The following is a 23,170-nucleotide window of genomic DNA, read 5'->3' as shown; positions in this document are numbered from 1 at the left end:
ATATGGCCATTTCTGTCTGAAATCATCTTTAAAATTTTTTTGTGAATATCCTGTTTCAGGCAAATATATTGCTAGCAAATTGAAATTTTTAAATGGTTGAGGAAATCATAAATATAATTGTACTTCAGTGACTCACTAAAAATTTTAAAAGGCAATGAAAGGCAATGAAAATAAGCAGAATGTGGTATTATGAATATTATAACTACTTGTTTGGCATATATTAGCATTAATTTATAGTAGCAGTTTGCTACAGCAGTCATTAGTAATCACATATGTGACATGCCTCTTGAAGTAAATATCTTGGAAAGGAAGGGTGCTAAAACTGAAACAGATAATAGTAAGATATTTAAAGAGCTACTCTATAACCATGTAGAATTAATCTCTTTACCATAATTTGAAAACTTCAAAAAAATTAATGATGCATGAGAAGTAAAACTGTTTCATTGTAATTGATTTAAAAACCAATAGCATTTTTCAACTTTTTTGAGCAAAATGATTTAAGTAATTCATTTGGTCGATTTCATATATCAAATAAAAATGAACAATTTTTAAAGCAAAAAAGTTAATATTATCTAATCACTTAAATGTCATTTTAATATTTTTAAATTATTCATCAACAGGTATGAGATAAAAATAGCGCATATTGTAAATCAACATATTATTATGTACCTATTTATAAAGAGGCTGATGATATGTATTAAAGCTTCATAGGCAAAAAAGGGGTGGAGCTAGGTGGCACAGTGGATGGCATACCAGCTTTAGAGTCAGGAGGACCTGAGTTCAAATCCAACCTCAGACACTTACTAGCTGTGTGATCCTGGCCAAGTTATATAACCCCTATTGCCCCCTGCCCCCCAAAAAAACTTAATAGGAAGAATCAGCATTGAAGATTCATCTACTTTCCTATTTATTTTAATATACAAAAGAAAATATTCTTTTTAAGTTTGAATATTACATACCATTATATTTCTTATGTCCTCAGCATACTATGATCCTAATGCTATGCATTCTAATGCATTATCTTCTAACTTGGTGACCACAATGGTTCAATGTCTATAACAACAACAACAAAAAAAAAGATGGGGGAAATAAGAGGAAAAGGGAAAAAAATTTTATTCTAGCTAATGGTAGCTTTTAAGTTGATAATAACCATTACTAAGAATATTGCATTCTTTTATACGTAATCTGTCATTTTGAATTATTTCATTTCAAAAAACCTTAAAGCACTAAGAATTTTATAGTTTATAGGCATATTTTATATGTTAGTAATAATGATGTTTAATTAAAAACAATTTTTAAAAATAGTCCTGTGAAAGAAGTAAAATTATGTTCATCCAAGAGACTGGAAATAGAAAATTGAGATTTTATTCACAATTTCTGAGACTCAAAGTAGGATAAACTATCATCAATGCCTGGTATTGCTTTGTTTTATTTTTGTATTTGGATTTCTTAAATTCTGCTGTAGATATTAACTATGGGGACTTATATTATTAAGAAAAGGATTATTTGACTGTGGGACTGTAACAATATATAATTTATTAGATTACAAAGTTCAATGAAGGCAGTGACTAAGTCTTACCTAAACATTTTATCTTACCCCAATCCTTAACATAGTTCTATGAAATCATTGCAGGCATTTAATAAGTATTTGTTGAACTTAGTTAATTCCCCTCCTCCCCGAAATACTGCTAAACCTGAGATATAGGATAATAATTAACTTGACATAAATTCTTTTGACATATCTTTTAAATTTATTACTCTATTTCTCATTTCCCACTAGCTCCATTGCCTTTGGGCTTCTTTAGGACTCTCCATCATGCCTTCCTTCCCCAGGAAACTCATCATTGGTAAATCTCATTATCCTGCAAGATGGAATCAGCCTTGGTACTCAGTACCCCCAGTCCCTCTGATTGGGCCCTCTGACTGGCAGACAGAGCCATGGGCACAAGGGCCTCCATTTAAGGAGGGGGTTCAGCATAGTCTTTTCCCCATTTCCTCCCAGATATAATGCTTTAAGACTTCTTTGGACTTTTCCATCAAGTCCCCCTGTTGGATAACTTCTCTCTTCCACTCACCCAACCCACTCCCCACTAATTTTTAGCTTCCTTTTATGTGCTTTCTTTAGCTTCCTTTATGTGTTTCCTGGAGTTAGACTGTCAGTTCCTCGGGGACAGGGACTGTTTTTTTGTATTTGCTATCTCCATCACTTAGCACAGTGCCTGGCACATAATGGTTGCTTAAAATATGTTCACTGATTGAATACTGAATTCATCTCATCAGAATCCATTTAAAGTATTATACATATTAAAAAGTCTTCTTGCTCAGTCCTGTCCAACTTTTAGGGACACTATATGGGCTTTTCTTAGCAGGATACTGAAGTGATTTGCCATTTCCTTCTCCAGTAGATTAAGACAAACAAAGTTAAGTGACTTGCCCAGATTCACAGAGCTATTAAGTGTCTGAGGCTGAATTTGGTCTTTCTGACTCCAGGCCCCGTGTTCTATCCACTGAGCCACCTAGCTGCCTAATATCAAATCCACAAAGTTATTAATAAGGGATCTTATTTGCTTAGAATTTGTGACACAGGATAACCATGAACCTAACTTTTCTGGGGTTTTTTGATTATCGCATAGATTTGGTTTGCTTTAGTTTTTTCATTTGAAAGAAAAAGGAGTTAATTATACCTACTCATTGACAAATCTCTATTAGCTTCTTAATTCACAATTTGTCACCATGGTTTGAGCTAGTAATCAATATTTAAAGCTGTTCTGAAGCTTCTTGAGATTTAAGGGCTCCCTTGTAGGCACAGGAGGAAGTTTTGAGGAACAGGGGTAGCCTGTAACTACCCCCCAGGGAATTTGTTCTAAGTTAAAAATCTAAAGTTCTTTTTAGAGGAGTATCAGCAATGGTATTTTTATCAATTTTTTTTCAAGCATACTTTCTGTGGCTTGGGTATTTTAGATTAACAATGCTACTTGACATCCCTGTTCAGCTTTTTATCTTTAAGTACCCTGTAAATATTATAATTAAAATAATATTATATAACATATCATTTGAAATGAGGCTTGCTTAGAAAGGCTGGCCTACTTTGTGCATTAATGCACATTTAGTATTACTGATAAAGTTCTATTATATTTCCCTCAAGGGAAATGTCCAAATGATTTTACGATACTAGAATTTTACTGTACTGAACATTTCTCCAAAGATGGCTCTATGAATAATAGAACTGGAAGTTTTTCTAAATGGTTACTTGAGGCAGAGTGGTATACTATGAAGGAAGCAGAAAAAGTCGAAGTCAAGAGATCTCAAATGGAATTTTGGCGCTGACTAACCTCTCTGAGGCTCAGTTTCCTCATCTATATTATGGGAATAATAATACATATCCTAACTGCTTCATAGGGTTACTGGGAAGAAGTTTTGTGAATTGTAAAATGCCACAGAAATCAGTTATTTATTGCCTAGAAAAATAAAAGATAAAAATGTAAGAGCATTAAACATATGTATCTATTTGAGAAAAAGCAGTACCTTTTCCATAAGAGGAGATATTTTTCTTAATTTACTGGAGTTCTTTGAAATGAGAGAGGGAAACAGTAGAGTGGTAAATTAACAATGTGGACTGAGGAAGAAAAGTGAATATAATTTACTTTGAATTTCAAAATGATTTTGAAAACATTTCACACCAAAACCCACCCTTTTAAAATACTTGTTATGGTATTTAGGTAAAATAGTAAAGAGTACTGATATTTTCCAGTATACATGAAATGTTAACACTGGAATACTTCTGGAACTGGTGCCAATATGCTGAGTTTGAAGTTCCAGGAGGATATCCATCTGATAGTCATGATTCAGTTAGATATGAATGACTAGAGTTTAGGGAAGAGTTAAAGGCTAAATATATAGAATATATCAGAAGTCATCTATAGAGGGATGAGCTCATGGAATTAGATGAGATTACCAAAAGAAGGAACACAGAGAAAAAAGAGAAGATCCCAGACGGATCTTTGGAGTCAACCACACACAAAAAAGCAAACAGAGAATGAACCACTAGCCATTTTGTAAAGCAAAATGCTTAGCTAATAAAGAAAATCTATAAGGTCTCATAGAACTTAAAAAGGCAGTAAGCTAGCAGGTGGATTTCTCATATTAGAAAAAAGAAAAACAATAATTCTGCTTATAAAATGGGCTCCAAATTTTTTCATTATGATCCAGCAAAGGGAGCCTGGAGTTACTGTGGACTTTCCATGAAGGAATTAGCGTAATTTACTTTTACAACTAGGAAAGGCCTCCCCCCTGCCCCAATAATACTAGGCACCATTAGCTAAGGTAAAAGGAACAAAGCAAAAAAAAAACCCCAAACAAACCCATAATCTTAGCCTGCACAAAATTATAGTAAGTCCAAACCTAAAATACTTCGCACACCTTTGGTTACCACTCAAGGAAGATGTGCCAAGACTTAGAATAATTGAAAACAAAATATAAGTACTGTCAAACCTATCAAAAGTCATACATGTAAAGAGCGTTGCATGTTTCAGGCTACTGCCAAACATAGAATGCATGACTCAACAGGGTCATATATGTGTGTGTATATATATACATATATATATTCTCTTTCCCTGGATCTTATTACAAATTCTCTCTTGTGTCCTTTTTCATTAATAATTCCTTTCAATAATGAACTGGTAAAAATCAGTAGTAGATCTGAGATCAATGATGAATTGTGTGTTATGTAAAGTTTAGTTATCTTCTACCCATTAAAACATGATAAGCCACAAAAACAGCCTTTTCCTTGTCATCATCTTTCATTCCTAAGGTAATTTAAAATAAATAATTTCTCTTCTTTTTTTTTTTCATTAGAACACCTTTCTATACAGAAACAATGCCTGGTACTAAGGTTTACAGCAAACCCAATTCAATTTAACAAACACTGAGTCCCTATTATGTAAGGAGCTGGAAAAAGAACCAGTTTTGATAAGATATTTTATCTTCCTACCTGGCACTCTATCTGCTGTACACCACACATACCAACATTCCTATGAGTTTATATCACACAAAATATCTAGCACATGTAAAACACTTAATAAATATTTACCAAATGAAGGAAAATAAATTGTGAGTTTCAAACCAGGTTTCTAGAAATAAAAGTACTTTATGCTACAGAAGTATTTTGACCACCTCTGCCTAAAGTAAATGATTTCTCCAATTCAATAAGCATTTATTCAATACCTATTATATGCAAAACACTATGATGTGTGGGGGATATGAAAATGAAAAACATTTCTCCTCTTTGGTGGGAATAGGAAGATCAAAGAATGGAGATGAAGACAGTAAGGGGTTAGGAATAAAAGACTGGAGGGTGCATGGGCAGAACCTCTTCAGGACAGAAAACTTTAATTGCTATGTCTCCATTCTAGGAGGGTTCTCCATAATTTTATTTTTCTTTTGAGATGGGCCTATTTGCTTCTCTTTCTACAGTCATCAAACATCACTACTGGTTAGGGTTTCGCAACTCTTGGGCTTATTGTAGAACAGTTCTTACCCATTTTTGTGTTAGACTCCTTTGGCAAAGAACCTTTCTCAAATCATGTTCTAAATGCATAAATATAACATGCAGGATTACAATGGAAATCAATTATATTAAAATGCAATTACTGAAATTTTAAGGTAAAGTGTTCCTGATGTAGAATAAAACACAAATTAGCTTCTTATGGAAGCCATAAACCATAAGGAAACCATAAAACCCGTTTGTGATTTTTCAGTTTTAACTTGCCTAGTAACTACAGAAAAACAATGGGCAAAAATGTCTCCCTTAGCTTTTCATTTTGGTCTTAGACCTACTTGGGAGAAATAAGTAATAAGGAGTAGATACAGGTACCTAAAATTCAGGGAAGAGAATGGAATTATAGGTATAAAGGGTTGGGATGAAGAGTAGAATGGAGACTCATGGTTGAAGAGGGGTATAAGAAAATGAGACAAGGCTAGAAGTGCTGCTGGTGAGACCAAGAACCAGCAATGGAGCTTGGGAGAGCAGCAAGCGTGGAGCTGGGCAGAGAGAGCCACAGCTACATTCTTCAGTCTCAGGTAGCAGAAGCACTGACAGCAGTCAGGGAGCAAGAAAAATCTCAAGAATGGCAATAAGGAGGAATGGAATAAAAGTTCCTGTGGCCAGGAGCAGCATGATGTTCAAGGAAGCAATTATAACGTAAACAGAATATATCAGATAGGGATTGATGGATATATATGCATAATTTGAATATGAGTTTTCTACTAAGAAGGTAGAACTCATTCTATAAGATCGTAAACTTCCTCTAATACTAGGAATATAACAGACTGAGTCACTAGCATACATTTTTCACTCCCATGATAAGAGCTGGAAATGAAGTATGTAGTTATGTCATAGCTTTTCTATGTACACACAAACACATGTGTGTGTTTATATGGATAGATATCTCTATATGTACACTCAGAGATATACAGAAAGCCTTATCCTTTATATCTGCATGACAGATATTAAAATGTTACCTGCAAGGTTGTCAATTTCTTTTTCCTGTAGCAAACTGACTGCATCATCATCTCCTTCTAGCATGAGCTCTGTTTCTGCATTCTGGTTCACCACAGCTTGACTTCTGAAAGTTTTCTTTGACTTGAGAACATCTTCTTCAGTGCCTGAGAATAATAAAATATTATAGTTTAGGTCATCTAATTTCAGGATTTTATTTTAAAGTGAATAAATATTAGAAAGTGGATTCTTATAATAATGACATACTAAAGGATGATGTTATAAATTGATTTTCATTACTTTACAATTAATTGCTAAAATGTCAGTTATTTCAGGTGGTAATAATTTATGTCTACTTTTTAACCTATAATTAAAAATTAAAAATAATTAAAAATTTTAGAGGCAAGGTAGTTAAGTACATAAAGTGCTGAGTGTGAAGTTAGTAAGACTTGGGTTTAAATCCTACATCTGATACTTACTAGCTGTCTGATCTTGGGCAAGTCATTTAACATTTATGTATCATAGGTAAATTCTTTAGAACTTTTCTGTTAAGTGACAGACATATTGGGTTGCAATCTGCCTGGTGGAGGAATTCTAATACTCGGATTCTATAGTAAAGAAATCATAGATCCCTCATGTATTATATTATTTACATATGTGTGAATATATGTGCCTCTTTCACATACTAGCTGTGACACTGGGCAAGTCACTCAACTTTTTAATGCCCCAGGCAAACCTCTAAGAATATTAACTGAAGAGCAGATGCCATCTGTATTGACAGTGTGTAACACGTAACAGTGTGTAAAATGTTTTGTAAAATGAAATGTTTCATATATTTATATAGCACCTTAAAAGTGTTATATTATTACTGGCCACATAGCAGGATTATGATTTACAACAGGGCAAGGAATAACCACATCAGTGAAATCATGAAAGTATTGAAGTGTACATTGTCAAACTGTTGCCAGTCTAAGAAGCATTTAGAATTGGACAATCCTGATAAAATTTAAGAAAATGAAATAATATAGAATAAGGCTTGCCTTAGGAGTAGTAGCTTATCTATGAGGTATGATTTCACAACACATATGTACAAAAATACCTGCCCAAACTGGTCATCAAGAGTTTAAATTCCAAAACTGGAAATGCATTCTTTTAAGGGGATTCTTTCCTTTTAAAATGCAAATAGCTCTAGGAAAGTTAACTCATTAAATTTCATCCATCATTTACATATGTGGTGAATAACTATATTATGTCATTTCCTGAGAGCAAGTTTTTATATGGATGAAGAAAATACGAAGAAACGGTGGGAGAGTATAGTAGAAAGAATCAGTATACTTAGACTTGGGGTCAGGAATATTTTTGCCATTTATGAGCTGTGTGGCTCTAGGCAAGTTATTTAACTTCTGTGAGCCTCAGTTTCTTCATCTGAAAAATGTAGCACTTATTTCACAAATTTGCCACAAGACTTAAATTAGATTATATATGTAAAGCAGTTGGCAAAGAAATTGCCAAATAAATGTCAATTATTATTAGGAAGGTACTAGAAACCTCAAAGGAGGGACAGCAAGGACAAAAAATCAGGGGTGACAAAGACAAACTTTACCTACCTAATAATTTTTAAGTACTGACAATGATATAGATTATTATTTAACTTTTCTATCAAGTTCACCTCAACTTTTTTTATTTATAAGTATGTCACTATGAGTTCCATGAAATAATTCAAGAACTTACTCTCTACTCAGAGAGAGAGACTCATAAATATCATCAGTAGTAATAACTATGTTATTTTATAGTAAAACTATTTGCAACAGTTGTGTAAGTAGGTTTTTCAGTTAATGAAATAAATATGGATTTTTCTAAAATTACTTTTCCTTCCATTTTAAAATAAAATGATGACAAGGCCATACCCATGGACAAATAAAACATTACAAAGAAGACTGAAATTTGGAATATCTGAACCACAGAATTTAAAATTTTTAAAGTACCTCATTGCTCACATAGTCCAACAAATGCACAAAAGTAATCATTATTATAACATTTTCTATAAATGCGTGACTAATGCTTGTTTGAAGACCTCCAAGGAACAAAAACTCTTAGTTCATTTCACTTTAGGGCAGCTCTAACTGTTGATAAGTTTTTTCCTGATATCAAGCTTAAATTGGTCTCTTTGCAATTTGTATCCATTACTTAAGATTTTAGCCCAGGCAGGGCCAAAGAGAAGACTAATTTACCCTCATTCACATGATAGCATGTACCCTCTGAGTCATTTCTGTAAGCTAAATATGCCTGGATCCTTCAACTGACCTTCATTTATCATAGACTCTGCATTCTTCACCATGCTGGTTGCCTTTTTTTGGACATTCTCTAGCTTACAATATCTTTCTTAAATGGTGGTGCCCAGAACTGAATAAAGTATTCTAGATAAGGTCTGACGAGAGAGAGAGAGAGAGAGAGAGAGAGAGTCCTAGGGAGCACTGGGGGTGGAGACAGTTAACTTCCCTCTTCTTAAAAGTTATGCCTCTCTTAATGAGGTCCAAGATCACATTAGCTTTTTTGGCTGCCATGTCACACAACTGATGCATTTTGAATTTGTAGTCCACTAAAATTCAAAAGCCTTTTTTCAAAATACCTGCTGCCTTTCCCATTTTATACTTGTGGAGTAATTTTTTTTTGTATTAAAGTATATTGCTTTACACTGATCTCTATGGAGTCATCTTATCTGAATCCTTCCAATACTCTGGATCAGGGGTTCCTAAACTTATTTGGCCTACTGCCTCCTTTAAAAAAAAATTACTCATCATCCTCCAGGAAATACTTTTTTTTTTAACCCTTTAACAGTTTAAAAATTTTGTATTAGTTCAAAAAAATTTTTTTAAAAAGATGCATCTTAAATTTAATAATATATTGTAAACTTTTGGGTTTTTCCTGCATAGAAATTTTGATGATGCAGTATTGCATCATGTAACCAAAGAGTATCATATTGCAAACAAGTCATTACAAGCACATGCTGACGCATGCTGGACTTCCTCACAATGTGTGACCCCCTTGCCTGCCAATACTTGCTTGTTAAAACATGTCAGTGGACTTGACCACTGATCAGTTATAATTTGTATTTTGTATGTTTATTTGGAAAATAATGTAATCACTATGACTTTAACTCTGTTACACAACAGATGAAATGTACGGTTTTTCAAAATTTTCTTTTCTTCTTTCCTTATCCTTCCACTGCCCCCTTATTTTTATTCAACGCCCCCCAATTTCACCCCAAGCTATTACTGCCCACCCTCATTGTGCCAGTGCCCCCCCCGGGGGCATTATTGCCCACTTTGGGAACCTATGCTCTAGATCCTGACTCTGCCATCCAGTGTAAGGTATTCCTTTGAAAATCTGATGAAAATGCCATTTATTCCTTTAACTAAGTCATATATAAGAATGCTAACCTAGAGCTAAGTATAGGTCCTTACAATACACCACTGGACATCTCCTGTCACATCTACATTAAACCATTAACTACAACTCTTTGAGTCTTCTCATCCATTCAGTTCTGAATACACTGGTGTTAATTTCTCAATGGATCAGCTTCCTACTTAGTAGTTTAAGGTAGTGGGGCTGACTACAGAATAAGAAAAACTTCCCATGGGTTCTACTGGATACAGGTAGGTTTGGCCACAGTAAAAAGTTTCATGAAACATCCTATACTTAAGATTCAGTCTCTGAGTAGGGGTAATTTCTTGACTTTGTACTTAGTCATTTGTATGAATCTCTTTTTAACCATGAATAAAAATACTAAAGCAATGTTTTTATGGGAAGCTAAATGCCCTGCTAATTTGCTAAGTTAGTGAAAAAAAATGCAAAGTTGTTTTACACAGTTGAAATTAATGAACAAATAAGACAATAAAAAGTACTGTTAAGTATATTTGGAGCTACAAAATCTATATTAACCCTTGAAAACAACTTAATTTTATAGCCATAAAATAAATATTCATCTAAAAGAAATATATGAAATTAATCACTTCCCTTAACTATGACCTCACTTCTTCTGTTGGTTTGTTAAATTTATCATTTAGCTGTGAGTCAAGCTTCTTGGTTTTGTCATCCCTTACCATACATTTATCTAAATCAATGTGTATGGCTTTTTAATCACTAGATCTTTTATGAATTAAGGTTCCATTTGTCAAAATTACAGGCAAGAAGTGTAAAGTCTCAAAGGGCTGTCTCATTATAAGGATTGTAAACATTGTCCTTACAAAGAATTAGTATAATACCCAACAAATAAAAAACTAGTTGGGAAGAAAATTTATTTGCGATCATCTGTCTTCAGTAGATGTATTGTACTGAAGTGTACTTTTTGGCCTCTCTATCCATTCGTCAGTAAATTAACAAGCAAAAACCACCAATCACCAACTAGATCTTTCCTTGGATTTGAAAATGGAAACTATATTTAAAGCTGGATCAGTGAGAGGATATATATTCTTGTTTTTCTAAGAAAATTTTAAACTATTCTAAAGTAGGCTTCTCTAATTATAATAAACATCCATAAAACAGGAGAATATACAATACAAAAATATTTGACATAAAATTCCCTTTTGCCATTTTTAACTTCATCTAAAGAATAAGTGACAACATTCTTCATACTTTAGAATTCATAGTACAATATGCCTAGCTGTTGAAACTATTTTGTTGAAACTCTTTTTTTTCCTAAGATGAAGATTATATGACATAAACCAAATGGTGTTCTTCCTTTTTACACTTCTGTAAGATTCTACTGAGAAACAATTAAAGTAAATACAGTAATAACAATGAAATGACTTAGAAAACTGAAAGGCAGAGTATGTGCAGTATATAAGAGATGGTCCCCTGATAAAAACAAAAACAAAATAAAAACAAAAACTAATAAACCAATTATACCTATTCCCACATACTACAAATGAGGTGGGTAACTGAAAAAATTAAATTATATATGGATAAATTTTACTAAAGAATACCTTTGCCTGAAATGTCTCTAGGCATTTTATTTGACATATGCTGCTACTGCTTATGTGGTGAAAATACATTAGATAATTTAATCTTCTATTCTGTATGAGAAATTAGTAGTCAACTTTTGATGATATATACTAATGGAAAGGAAAAGAGAATTGGGGAGGGGAACCCCAGTCAATGGTGAATTCCGACACTGTTGAAATGTAGCTTTGAAATGCCAGATACAGTCAGTCAAAGACACACAACCAACTCCTATGCCTAGTCTATGCCTCCGGAAGTGTGTATTTCTTCTACCAATGCAAATCACAACCCCTCAGTTCCACAGTAGATAGTCTTGGTGAGTTGCTGTAGCTGAAAAAAATTAATCTGGTAACTAACACACTAAAGATGAGCCTCTCCAAATTTTGCTAAAATATGATGATAAATACATAAGAGCAGCTAGGTGGCACAGCAGATAGAGCACGAGGCCTGGAGTCAGGAAGACCTGAGTTCAAATCTAGCTTCCTACACTTACTGTATATTGTGTGACCCATGGCAAATCACCCCATCCTATTTGCCTCAGTTTCCTCATCTGTAAAATGAGCTAGAGAAGGAAATAGCCAGGCACTCCAGTATATTTGAATGATATTCATATTCATTCCTAAATCATGAACATTACTTTGTCATTTCCTCAAATCCCAGTGATTTTGAACCCCTGGCTGCTAGTGTTTAAACCCTGTTTTTGTCTCTTCTTTGACTGTTATCTCATTCCCATTCTCCTTAACCCAACCCCACCAACATCCCACTCTAAAGCTATCCATCTAGAGGCAGCTAAGTGGTGCAGTGGATAGAACACTAGGTCTAGAGTCAGGAAAACCTGAGTTCAAATATGACCTCAGACACTTACTAGCTGGGTGACTCTGGGCAGGTCACTTTGTCTGCCTCAGTTTCCTCAACTGTAAAATGGGGATAATAATAGGTTGTTATGAGGATCAAATGAGACAGTATTTGTAAAGCACTTAGTATAGTGCTTGGCACATAGTAGGTACTTAAGAAATGTTTCCTTCCTTCTTTCCATACCTTCCACTGTGTTCTCTGAAATGCCTGCTCCACAGGTAACAAAGTAGCTTTTATCATAAATATTTCCCTTTTCTGTTCCTTCCATCTTCTTTCACTCATTGAGACCTGGCTCCCTCTTGATGACATAGCTTTCTGGCCACCAGTGTCAGCACTTATTAGACCTCTCCTCATATTCCTGATTCACTGGTAGAAGAAATGCAATACTTCTTGCTCTCCAGGCTTTCCCTCCAACGCCATCACTCTACATCCCCTCTTCCTTTGCGGTTCATATAATTCATAATTATCACCAAATCAAGATTCTACTGTCTACTATCTACTAACCTCAAGGACATTTTCCTTCGTTCTTCAATATGTTTAGTGCCTGGCTCATAGTCTTTCTCTTTTCCTCAACTCCTGCCTTCACATTAGTGGCCTTCAAGATACATAATGATACTGCCTCAAACACCCCAACCTCCTAACTCCTCAATTTATTCATTTTTCACGACCTATTCCTCTACCCCACCAGAGCTACACAAAGATATGGTCATACTATCGATCTTGCAATTATCCATATATGCACCATTTTCATGTTCATGATCTCTGAAATTCCTTTATTTGATCACAATCTACTGTGTCACTCCACCTCTTACTCTCCCTTGCAACCCCCCAAATCTGTCCTTTGTACTTATGATGACCATTAATCCCTCAATTCTTCAAGTCTTTCTCAAGCCATCAATCCTGCATTGGTTACACTCCATCCTTTTCTCCTTATTGTCACCTTGGTGAACCACTTCATTTCTACACAGCTTCTTCTCTTGATTCCCCTTGCCCCCGTATCTTATCATCAGTCTTGCCCTGTTGCATTGCTGCAACAACCTGCAGTCTTTATTCTTACTCACACGCTCTTGAACAAAGCTGGAGTATATCACAAAACTGCTGACTTGGGTCTACCACAAATTTATGTTACATAATTTCAAGCAGGGTCTCAATTTGGTTAAGACAATCCTTTTATATCTCCCTGACTCACTTTGCACTATTGCACTTACCAGAGCAGCTTTTCTGAACCTTTTCACCTCTCCTCAAACTTCCCATGGCTCCCATGCTCCCTCTCCACCCCCCCACGTGAAAACCTTATCTCACATTTCAGTGAAAAAATTGAGGCCATTTGCCAAGAGTTTTGTTTTGTCTTATTCCCTCCTCTTCTTCTCTATCACTGAGATGCCTTCTGCCACTTTATAGTCCTTTCCCTATTTCACATGAAGAGGTGGCTCTTTTCTTTGGTAAGGCAAACCTCTCTGTACACACAAGTAATTCCATTCCACCCAGTCTGTCTATCTTTGCTAGCATCCTATCTCTCCTCCCTTTCATGGCTAAACTTCTTGGAAAGGTTGTCTACAATTAATGTTTCCACTTCCTTTCCCCTCACTTCCTCCATCTCTCTGCAGTCTGGATTCAGATTCCATCATTCAACTGAAACTATTATCTATGGAATTACCAATGGTCTCAATTGTCAACTCTAATGGCCTTTTCTTAATTCACTTTCCTTTTTTTTGACCTCCACAATTTGTAACACTGGCAATTACTCTCTTATTAATAACTGTCTTCTCCTTAGATTTTCATTACACTGTTCTTTCCCAGTCCTGAGGGAGCGAGATGGCACAGTGGATAGAGAGAAGTGGGTATGGAGTCAGGAAGACCCAAATTCAAACCCAGCCTCAGACACTTACTGAGTGATGCTGGGGAAGTCATATAACCTCAGCCTGACTCAGTTTCCTCAGCTGAAAAAAATACCACCTACCTTGCAGGGTTGTTGTGAGTTATTTGCAAAGCCCTTAGCATGGTGCCTAGAACACAGTAGTTGCTTAATAAATGCTTGTTCCTTTCCCTTCACTTTCCTTCTCCCTGCTCTCCTGTCTGTTCTTTCTCAGTCTCCTTTGCTGGATCTTTAAGCCCATTAACCACAGCTATCACACAGAGTCCTGTCTTGGGTCCACTTCTCTTCTCCCCCTATCCTATTTTGTTTGGTGAGCTCATCAGTTCCATGGATTCAATTATCATGTCAATGCAGATAACTGTCAGATTTGTTTGCCTATCCCTAATATCTCTCCTGACTCCAGTATTACATTTCCAATTGCACAGTGGACACTTTGAAATGAATATCTCATAGACATCTTAAATTTAGTATATCCAAAACTGAGCTCATTATCTTTCCCCCAAAATTCCCCTCCTTTCTTAACTTCCTTGTTATTAATCGATATATACCAGGTACTATTACTGTCAATGGCACCACCATTCTTCCAGACTTGCAATCTAGGGATCACCCTGGATTTCTCATTCTTTCTCATCCCTTATTTCCCAACAATTGTCAAGTCCTTTTGTTTCTACCTTTGCAATAGCTCTTGTTACACCGCCTTCTCTCCTTTGACACTGCTCCCACCTTGGTGTAGGCTCTTATCACCTCACACTTGGATTATTGCAAGAGCTTGCTGATTGGTTTCTCTGATTCAAGTCTTTTCCCACTCCAGCCCATCTTCCACTAAGATATCAAATTGGTTTTTATAAAATTCATGTATGTGCCGTGTCAATTTCTTATTCAATTAACTCTAACTCCTATAGCTTCTGGGATCAAATACATTTTTTCTTTTGTTTGGCTTTTAAATCCCTTCATAATCTGGTTCCTTCCTACTTTTCTACTCTTCTAACATTATATATCCACCTCATACCCTCTGACATATTCTGTGGCTCTGTGATACTGGCCTTGTCCTTCCTAGTACTAGACACTCATCTCTGGACACAGTGTCCCCCAACTCCAGGCACTTTATCGACTGGAACTCATGCCTGGAACTGTCTCTTTCCTCAATTCTGCCTCCTAACTTCCTGCAAATCTCAGCTAAAAACATACCTTCTGAAAGAAGAGTTTTCTGATCCCTCTTAATACTAGTTCCTTCTTTAATTATCTCCAAATTGGGGTATAGGGTGTGTTCAGGGAGGAGTAGTATCTTCGTTGTACGAGGTGATGAGCCCTTTTCAGGGCTGCTTTCCACTTTTGGTGTCTACCTGTTCCACCTAACTCTCTCACCTACGGCTCCAAGAAGCTGTAGCATGCACAGCTGCCACACACCCTGGTAAACTGTTTCAGCAGATGGGCTAAACCAAGGACAACCTAGGAGTCTCAAACCCATTGGTGAGTTGGGGGGTGTCTACCCCAAGCATGTGAAAACTTCCCCTGGTGGATGGGCAGATGAGAACAATTTATTCCAATGGCTATGAAGGTGACTGAAGCAGGTGCTGTGGAGTCCTTAGAGCTTGGTTAGACAGTGAAGATGCCAAGGTCATTCACTTCATCTTGAGCCATCACCAGTCATCTTGACTCTGTCCTGCCACTGGACTGTGATGACTCTGGAAGAGAGAGGGTGAGTCCTCTTCTTCAAGCAACTTAGCATCACTTAAATCCAATTTACTCATGAATCAAAAGCTATCACCCATACCATTTTACCATTTTTACCTATCTCAAAGTCCTGTGGTGACAGACAAGTGACAAAGTAGCAAGTGCAGATATACTGGGAGCTATAGTCACAACCCTGCACACAGAGGGCACAGGCCATAGGGTTGTTTCTCGTTGGAAGCAACAATGGGATTCAGCAGCCCCCTGGGTGTTTGAGCAGCCTTTTAAGGACCACCTCCTGGTGTGAGGAAGGGGCTAGAAAAGGTGCCCTAAAAATTGTCTGCTTACCCAATCCTGGCCTGATTACCACAGCAGGCAGGGATCCAACCCTGTGGTTGAAACACAAAAAAATGTACAAAAACTTCTGCAAAGATGATTCCACTCACTATTAGTACATGGAACATGTGCACACTTATAGACAATGCAAAATCCAGTAGACCCGAAAGATAAATAGCTGTTGTTGTGAGAGAACTCAGCAGGTATGCATCCAGATAGCAAGCCCTCAGTGAAACAATGCTGGTAAATGAAGGTCAGCTTACTGAAGTTGTAGTGGCTACATGTTTTTCTGGAGTGGCTGCAGCAAAGGGGAGCACTGTGATGTTGGTGTAGGTTTTGCAATCAAAACTAATCTAGTCAGCAAGCTTGTATGCCTACCAAAAGGACTGAATGGCAGACTCATGACAACGTGATTGCCACTAGCAGGAAAAAGTCGCGCCACCATCATCAGTGCCTATGTTCCCACCACGATGAACTCCGATGAGGTCAAAGAAAAATTTTATGACCTGGAGACCCTTATCATCTATGTGCCAAAAGAGGACAAGCTTATAATTCTGGGTGACTTTAATACTAGAGTAGGCTCAGACTATCAGACTTGGCAGGGAGTCCTGGGGAGTAATGGAGTTGGAAACAGCAACAGCAATGGTCACTTACTGCTGAAGACTTGTGCATCTCATGACCTTCTCATCACCAACACTATCTTTTGTTTACCTAAATGCAACAAAACTTCATGGTTACACCCTCACAGCAAACATTATTTAATAGACTATATTATTGTAAGAAGAAGAAACAAAAAGGCTGTGAGAGTGATGAAGGCAATGTGAGGCACAGAGTCCTGGACTGATCGTTGACTTATGCTCTCACATTCAACAAAAGCAGCAGCCCCAAGGCAAACTGATTACCAGAAGACTTGATGTCAACAGATTAGAGTGCTTATCTGAGTGGGAACAGTTTGTTGCTAACTTGGAGGGAAAGTTGAGCCAACAACAGTGGAGCAGAGGTCTGGTGTACAGCATGGCATCTGTTCATTTGCAACATCAAGACTGGTTTGATGAAAATGATAGGGAAATTCAGAAACTGCTAAATGAAAAATGAGAACTCCACAAGGTTTACCAGCGGGACAGCTCATTTGTCTCTGAGAAGGCAGCATTTAATTCCAACTTAAGCAAAGTACAAGGGAAGCTCAGAGAGATGTAGGACTTTTGGCTCAGTAAGAAAGCAGATGAAATTCAGTTTTATGCTGACAGTAACAATCTCAAGTGCTTTTAGAATGTTCTGAAGGCTATTTATGGGCCAAAGACCTATGGTGAATCTTAACTACTCAGCACTGATACAGTCACATAAGGACAGAATCCTAGAGAGATGGGCTGAACAGTTCCACAGTGTTCTCAACAGACCATCATCAATCAGTGCTGAAGTCATTTACCATTTACCTCAGGTTGAAGTCAATCTCTCTCTAACTGAAGTTCCAACTGAAGAAGTTTTGAATCCTATTTGGCTCCCGTCATGTAGCAAAGCACCTAGTACTGATTCCGTTCCAGCTCAGAGTTACAAGGTTGGGGGTCCATTGGTCATACAAAAGCTGACTGAAATTTTCCAGGTTATATGGCAAGAGGAGGTTATCCCCCAGGGGTTCAAGGATTCCTCCACTGTCCATCTCTATAAAGGTAAAGGAAATAGATTGTCTTGTGACAATAACGGGGTGGGGGGGTCCCTCTCTCTCTTGGTCATTGCTGGCAAGATCCTTGCCAGAGTCCTCCTTAATAGGCTGGTCCTTCACCCAGAAGATGGTCATCTCTACCTGAGAGCCAGTGTGGCTTCAGAAAGGGCTGAGGAATAGTCAATGTTTGCTGCCTCACAACTCCAGGAGAAATGCCAGAAGCAGAAAATACGTCTGTACATTTTTGTAGATCTGACCAAGGCCTTTGTTACATTCGGCTGTGAGGACTTATGGAAAATTATGTCAAAATATGGTTGCCCAGAAAAGTTCATCAGTATCGTATGTCAATTTCATGATGATATGCTTGCCTGGGATCTGAATAATGGATGATGCTCTCGCGCATTCCAAGTCAACAATGTAGTGAAACAAGGCTGTGTGCTTGCTCCCATGCTTTTTATCATGATGTTTTCAGCCATCTGTCAAGTGCCTTCAATGAGTAAAAACGCTGTATCAAGGTCAGCTACTGCACTAATGGTAAATTCTTCAACTTGAAAAGGCTACAAGCCAAGACTAAAGTGGAGGGAGTGTAAGTGCATGATTTTTTTGTTTGCAGATGACTGTGCACTCAATGTAGCTTCTGAAGCTGAGATGCAACAAAGTATGGATTGATTCTCTGTTGCTTGTGCTAATTTTGACTGAACAACTAACACCAAGAAAACACAGGTACTCCATCAGCCAGCACCACATCATCCATGTGTGGAACCACTGGTCACGGTAAATGGAGGTAAGTTCACTTATTCTGGTAGTATATTTTCCAAGGATGTACACGTTGACAATGAGGTTGACATACTGTTCATTGCAAGAGCTAGCTCGTTGTTTAGGAGGCTCAGAAGTAAAGTGTGGGAGTAGACTGACTACCAAACTGAAGGTCTACAGAGCTGTGGTGATGACCTTATTGTTGTACGCCTGTGAAATGTGGACAGTCTACCAGCGCCACTCCAGGAAACTGAATCACTTCTGTTTGAATTGTCTTAGGAAGATTCTAAAGATCACCTGACAGGATAAGATACCAGACACTGAGGTCCTTTCTTGAACTAAATTGCCAACCATTCAAACTCTGCTTCAGAGAGTACAACTCCGATGGGCTGGTCACGTTGTTCAAATGCCAAATGTATGCTTGCCAAAAAGACTATTATGGAAAATTCATAGAAGGCAAGCACTCATGTGGTGGTCAGAAGAAGCGATACAAGGACACTCTCAAGGTCTCTCTTAAGAATTTGGGAATTGATTGTGTGACATGGGAGATAATAGCACAGGACCACTTAGCATGGCATGCCCTCATCAAAGAAAATGCTGAGCTCTATGAGCAGAGCAGAACTGAAATGGCTCAAAAGAAATGCGAAATGTGCAAATTCAGAGACTCCATGCCAAATGTTCACATGGACTATTTGTGCCTGACCTGTGGTAGAGCATTCCAACCTCATATTAGTCTGATCAGCCACAGTTGGACATAATGTAACTTGACTCTAACAAAGTGATGTCATTTTGGTCTTCTTTGAGAACAAAGGACAGCAACTAATCAATCTCCAAATTATGTTGTTTGTACACAGTTGTTTTCATGTTGCCTCCATTAGATTCTAAGTTCCTTGAGAGTACAGACTGTCTTTTGCCTTGCTTTGTATCCCTAGCAATTAGCACAGTGCCTGGAACACAGTGGGGGTTTAATAAATGCTGGTTGATTGCCTGACTCCTTGAAGCCTTTTCTTTCAGTTTTAAAGTTTTGTGATTCTGTTGTTTTAAATTATAGATATCTTTAAGTGTTTATTAATAGGAAATCTTAGTGTCCTTTATAACTATTGAGAATTTTTAATTTATTTGGATATACAAAAGACTCATGATGAAAAAATGCTATGTACCTCCAGATAGAGTACTGATGTATTCAGACTGCAGAATGAAGCATTTTTCCTTTATTTTCTTGCTCCCTGCCTGTCCCCCACAACACTGGGTAATGCAGAAATACATTTTGCATGACTTTATATGTATGAATATTAATATCTTGACTTCTGAATGGGTAGGGGAGGGGTAAAGGGGATGAAAGAATTTAGAACTGAAAATAAAAATGAAATTTAAAAAATTATTATGAGATGTAATTTATTATCCTACTGCTACAGCTGTTTGAGCAAATGAAATAAATTTCAATGAATGAATTATCTATATAACAATCAACTACTGAACAAAGCAATGATATGTATTAAATAATTTGTACTTGTTTTAATTAGTTTCATTTGAGCTTGAGTCTTGTTCATTTTGAATGATCAACTTTGAGATTAATTAGTAAATCTACATTTAGGTTTTTGAAGTGTCTCAGTTTATGTCAACTTTAAGAACTCCTAGAAGTGAGAAGATGTAGGTTCTTGCTATAACTGTACAACTTGCTGTACTAGGACTTTAGGAAAAGTTCCTGACTCCCACTTGGCTTCAGCCTGTCCACCTATAAAATGAAGCTATGCTACCTATCCTGCACAATTCACAGAACTGTTGTGAAGGCTAACTGAGATCACACTTGTGAAATGGGAAAAATGATAAATCTCCATATGAATGTATGGTATTATGATTATCAATAAACATATTTTGAAAATTACTTATATATTTATAAAGAATTTAATGAGAACTACATTGTTAAGTATAAGTACTATGGGATATTTTAATCAACTTGCAATTAATTATTAAGTGCCTGCTATAATCCAGGAACTATGCTAATAAGTACTGAGGATACAAAGAAAATCAAAAGATAGTTCTTGCTCTCAAGGAGCTCACAGTTTAAGGAATGAGCTGTGAAAGAAAGAGATAAAATAGTATATATGCAAAAATTGGTTTTCCTTAACATATGGCCTAGAAACTGAGCAATGTCTTGATTACTTGTAATTAGTTATTCAAATATCAAATAAATCTGAAGAATACTAATTTTGGTTATGTTATTTTAATTCTGTCTACTTAATATCTCTAACATCAAGAAAAAGGTAAAAAAAAAAGACTACTTTTTCCCCACAAGATTTATAAATAGTATAACTAGATAAGATAACTTACACAATTTCTTTAGTGTTTGGAAAGGCACTAGACAAATGGAAAATTAACCTCATACCAGTATTACCTAAATATGTTGTCAGGAAACTCTAATGTTTCCAAACATCTCGAGATGAATTTCATGAGACAATGCTCTTCTATCTGGGATAGGAATTCTTTTTCATATACTGTACTTTATAACTGTGTGAGAATTATAACAAAGTGTTCTGACAAAACAATGTCAGCATCACAGAAAATACTAAATTAACTTCAAATCTAAATACCTTGCTTTAAATAAAATGTATTAATTCCATTTGAATACCATAGGATGTGATATTTAATGGCAACTAAAAGCAAGGGATTTCAGAATAATGTATTCAAAAATGATTACATCATATGTGATAACATGATCCTATTCAAAATTTCCATGAACCAAAAATTTTAAACTTGTAGAACATCTAGCTGGTTTGTTATTAATCAGTAAATTTGTAATTCTTATTAGGCCAAAGCTAAGAGAATGCATTCAATTATGTCCAGAGAACCTGCTGTCTGTCAAAAAGATTTTTGTGTTAAGCCATAGTGTTTCTGCGAAATAATTTGAACGTATACAACATGGGCTTCACTATGCTTCTTCACTGACCAATAATTAAAAAAAATAAATCATGTAATTCCCTTAAATTCATATTATAATGCAGTGTGAAAAGTGTTGGACTTGGAATCAGAAAACTGGTTTCAAGTTTTGATTCTACGATTTCCTAGCTGTTAAATTTTGGACAAATAAACTTACCATTGTTGTACCTCAGTTTCTTCATTTATAAAATGGAAATAATAGTTTTTAGCTTGAAGGATTGCTATAAGGATTAAGATTATATATATATATCACATATCTAAGTATAGTCAAGAGAGTCAGAGTTTAGTCATTTCAGTCATGTATGATTCTTCATGACCCAATTTTTAGATTTTTCTTGGCAAAGATACTGGAGTGATTTGTCATTTCCTTCTCCAGCTCATTTTATAGATGAAGAAACTGAGGCAAACAGGGTTAAGTGACTTACCCAGGGTCACACAGCTACTAAGTATCTGAAGCCAGATCTGAACTCAGGAAGATACTCATCTTCCTGACTCCAGGCCTGAAACAGTACCACTGTACCATGTAGTTGCCCACATCTCAATATATATACACATATAAACACATGCATGTGTGTACACATATGTATATACACACATACTCAAGCAGGTTCACTGAGATACATGCATCGATATTTATATTTAGATATAGACATCACATACATTTTGCTTTGTAACCATAAAATCTGACTTTTTAACACTGAAAAAAAAAACATGCCACATCAGAAAAAAATGACTAGAAATTTCAGTTATCTTTTTTCTCTTTTATACCACATCCCTTGAATCTGGACCCTAACTTCCAATACACACGCAATATAACTAATTTTCAGTGTAGAGCATTTTGAGCATCAACAAATTCAATAAGTACACAGATTTTTTAAAATGGAGGAAACGAAGTATTTTGTTTGTATCTACTCAGCTGTAGCAGAGTTAAAAGCCTTGGTAATTTAATGAATCCAGGTAGCTAGTATGGAGAATCAGAACCTAACTTCCTTATTCATCAACAACATATTTTCTAGTTTGAAATCATTGGATAGCAGCCTAAAATCCTCACTTTGGTACATGTATTGACAAAGATTTAGATGAACTAATCCAAGATAGTTATTATCTACATCACCACTAAATTTTCTAAAAAGCCAACTTCAAATCTGTGATGCATTTGCTTCACAAAAAATATATTTTATCACTAAAAATGTTCACAATCAAGTTGTATGGAAAATTAAACAGTAAGAGGAGATGACAAATATAACAATCTCAGTATTTCTAAACTCAAAGTTATTTTCTGTGTGACTGGAGAATAAGTTAATATTGCTTGAGGTGTGCTACAATGTAGAAAGTAGGAAATAAGGTAAAATTTCCAGGGTCTAAGTAAAGGTTAGTATTCTGGACACTAATTAAACTTCCATGTAAATAGCAGTGATTCCAAGTGGTAAACACAATATACAGATCAGTTATGCTTGCAATAATTTTAAAGGCTGAGTAACAACAGAAGAAAATACCCAACCCTAACAGTTAGTGCTCAATGGGAAGGACATCAAGGACACTTGCAAGTAAAAGAGCTGGATCAATATTAACGTGATTTTCA

At 36.1% G+C, this 23,170-nt stretch overlaps 1 protein-coding gene across 4 annotated transcripts in view; it reads right to left on the bottom strand.

Annotated features, from left to right (window-relative positions):
* NBEA (neurobeachin) overlaps positions 1–23,170 on the bottom strand; it is a 768,499-nt gene that overhangs the window by 229,167 nt on the left and 516,162 nt on the right. For all 4 annotated transcript variants that reach the window (XM_036747790.1, XM_036747792.1, XM_036747793.1 and 1 more), the window contains one exon: positions 6,520–6,663. In XM_036747790.1, coding sequence (XP_036603685.1) covers positions 6,520–6,663 — 144 coding nt within the window. The remainder of the gene's footprint in view (positions 1–6,519; positions 6,664–23,170) is intronic.

This window comes from Trichosurus vulpecula, chromosome 2 (assembly GCF_011100635.1).
Source record: "Trichosurus vulpecula isolate mTriVul1 chromosome 2, mTriVul1.pri, whole genome shotgun sequence".
NCBI lineage: Eukaryota > Metazoa > Chordata > Mammalia > Diprotodontia > Phalangeridae > Trichosurus > Trichosurus vulpecula.
The sequence above is the reverse complement of the archived record's forward strand: the minus strand, read 5'-3'. Positions and strand labels throughout refer to the sequence as shown.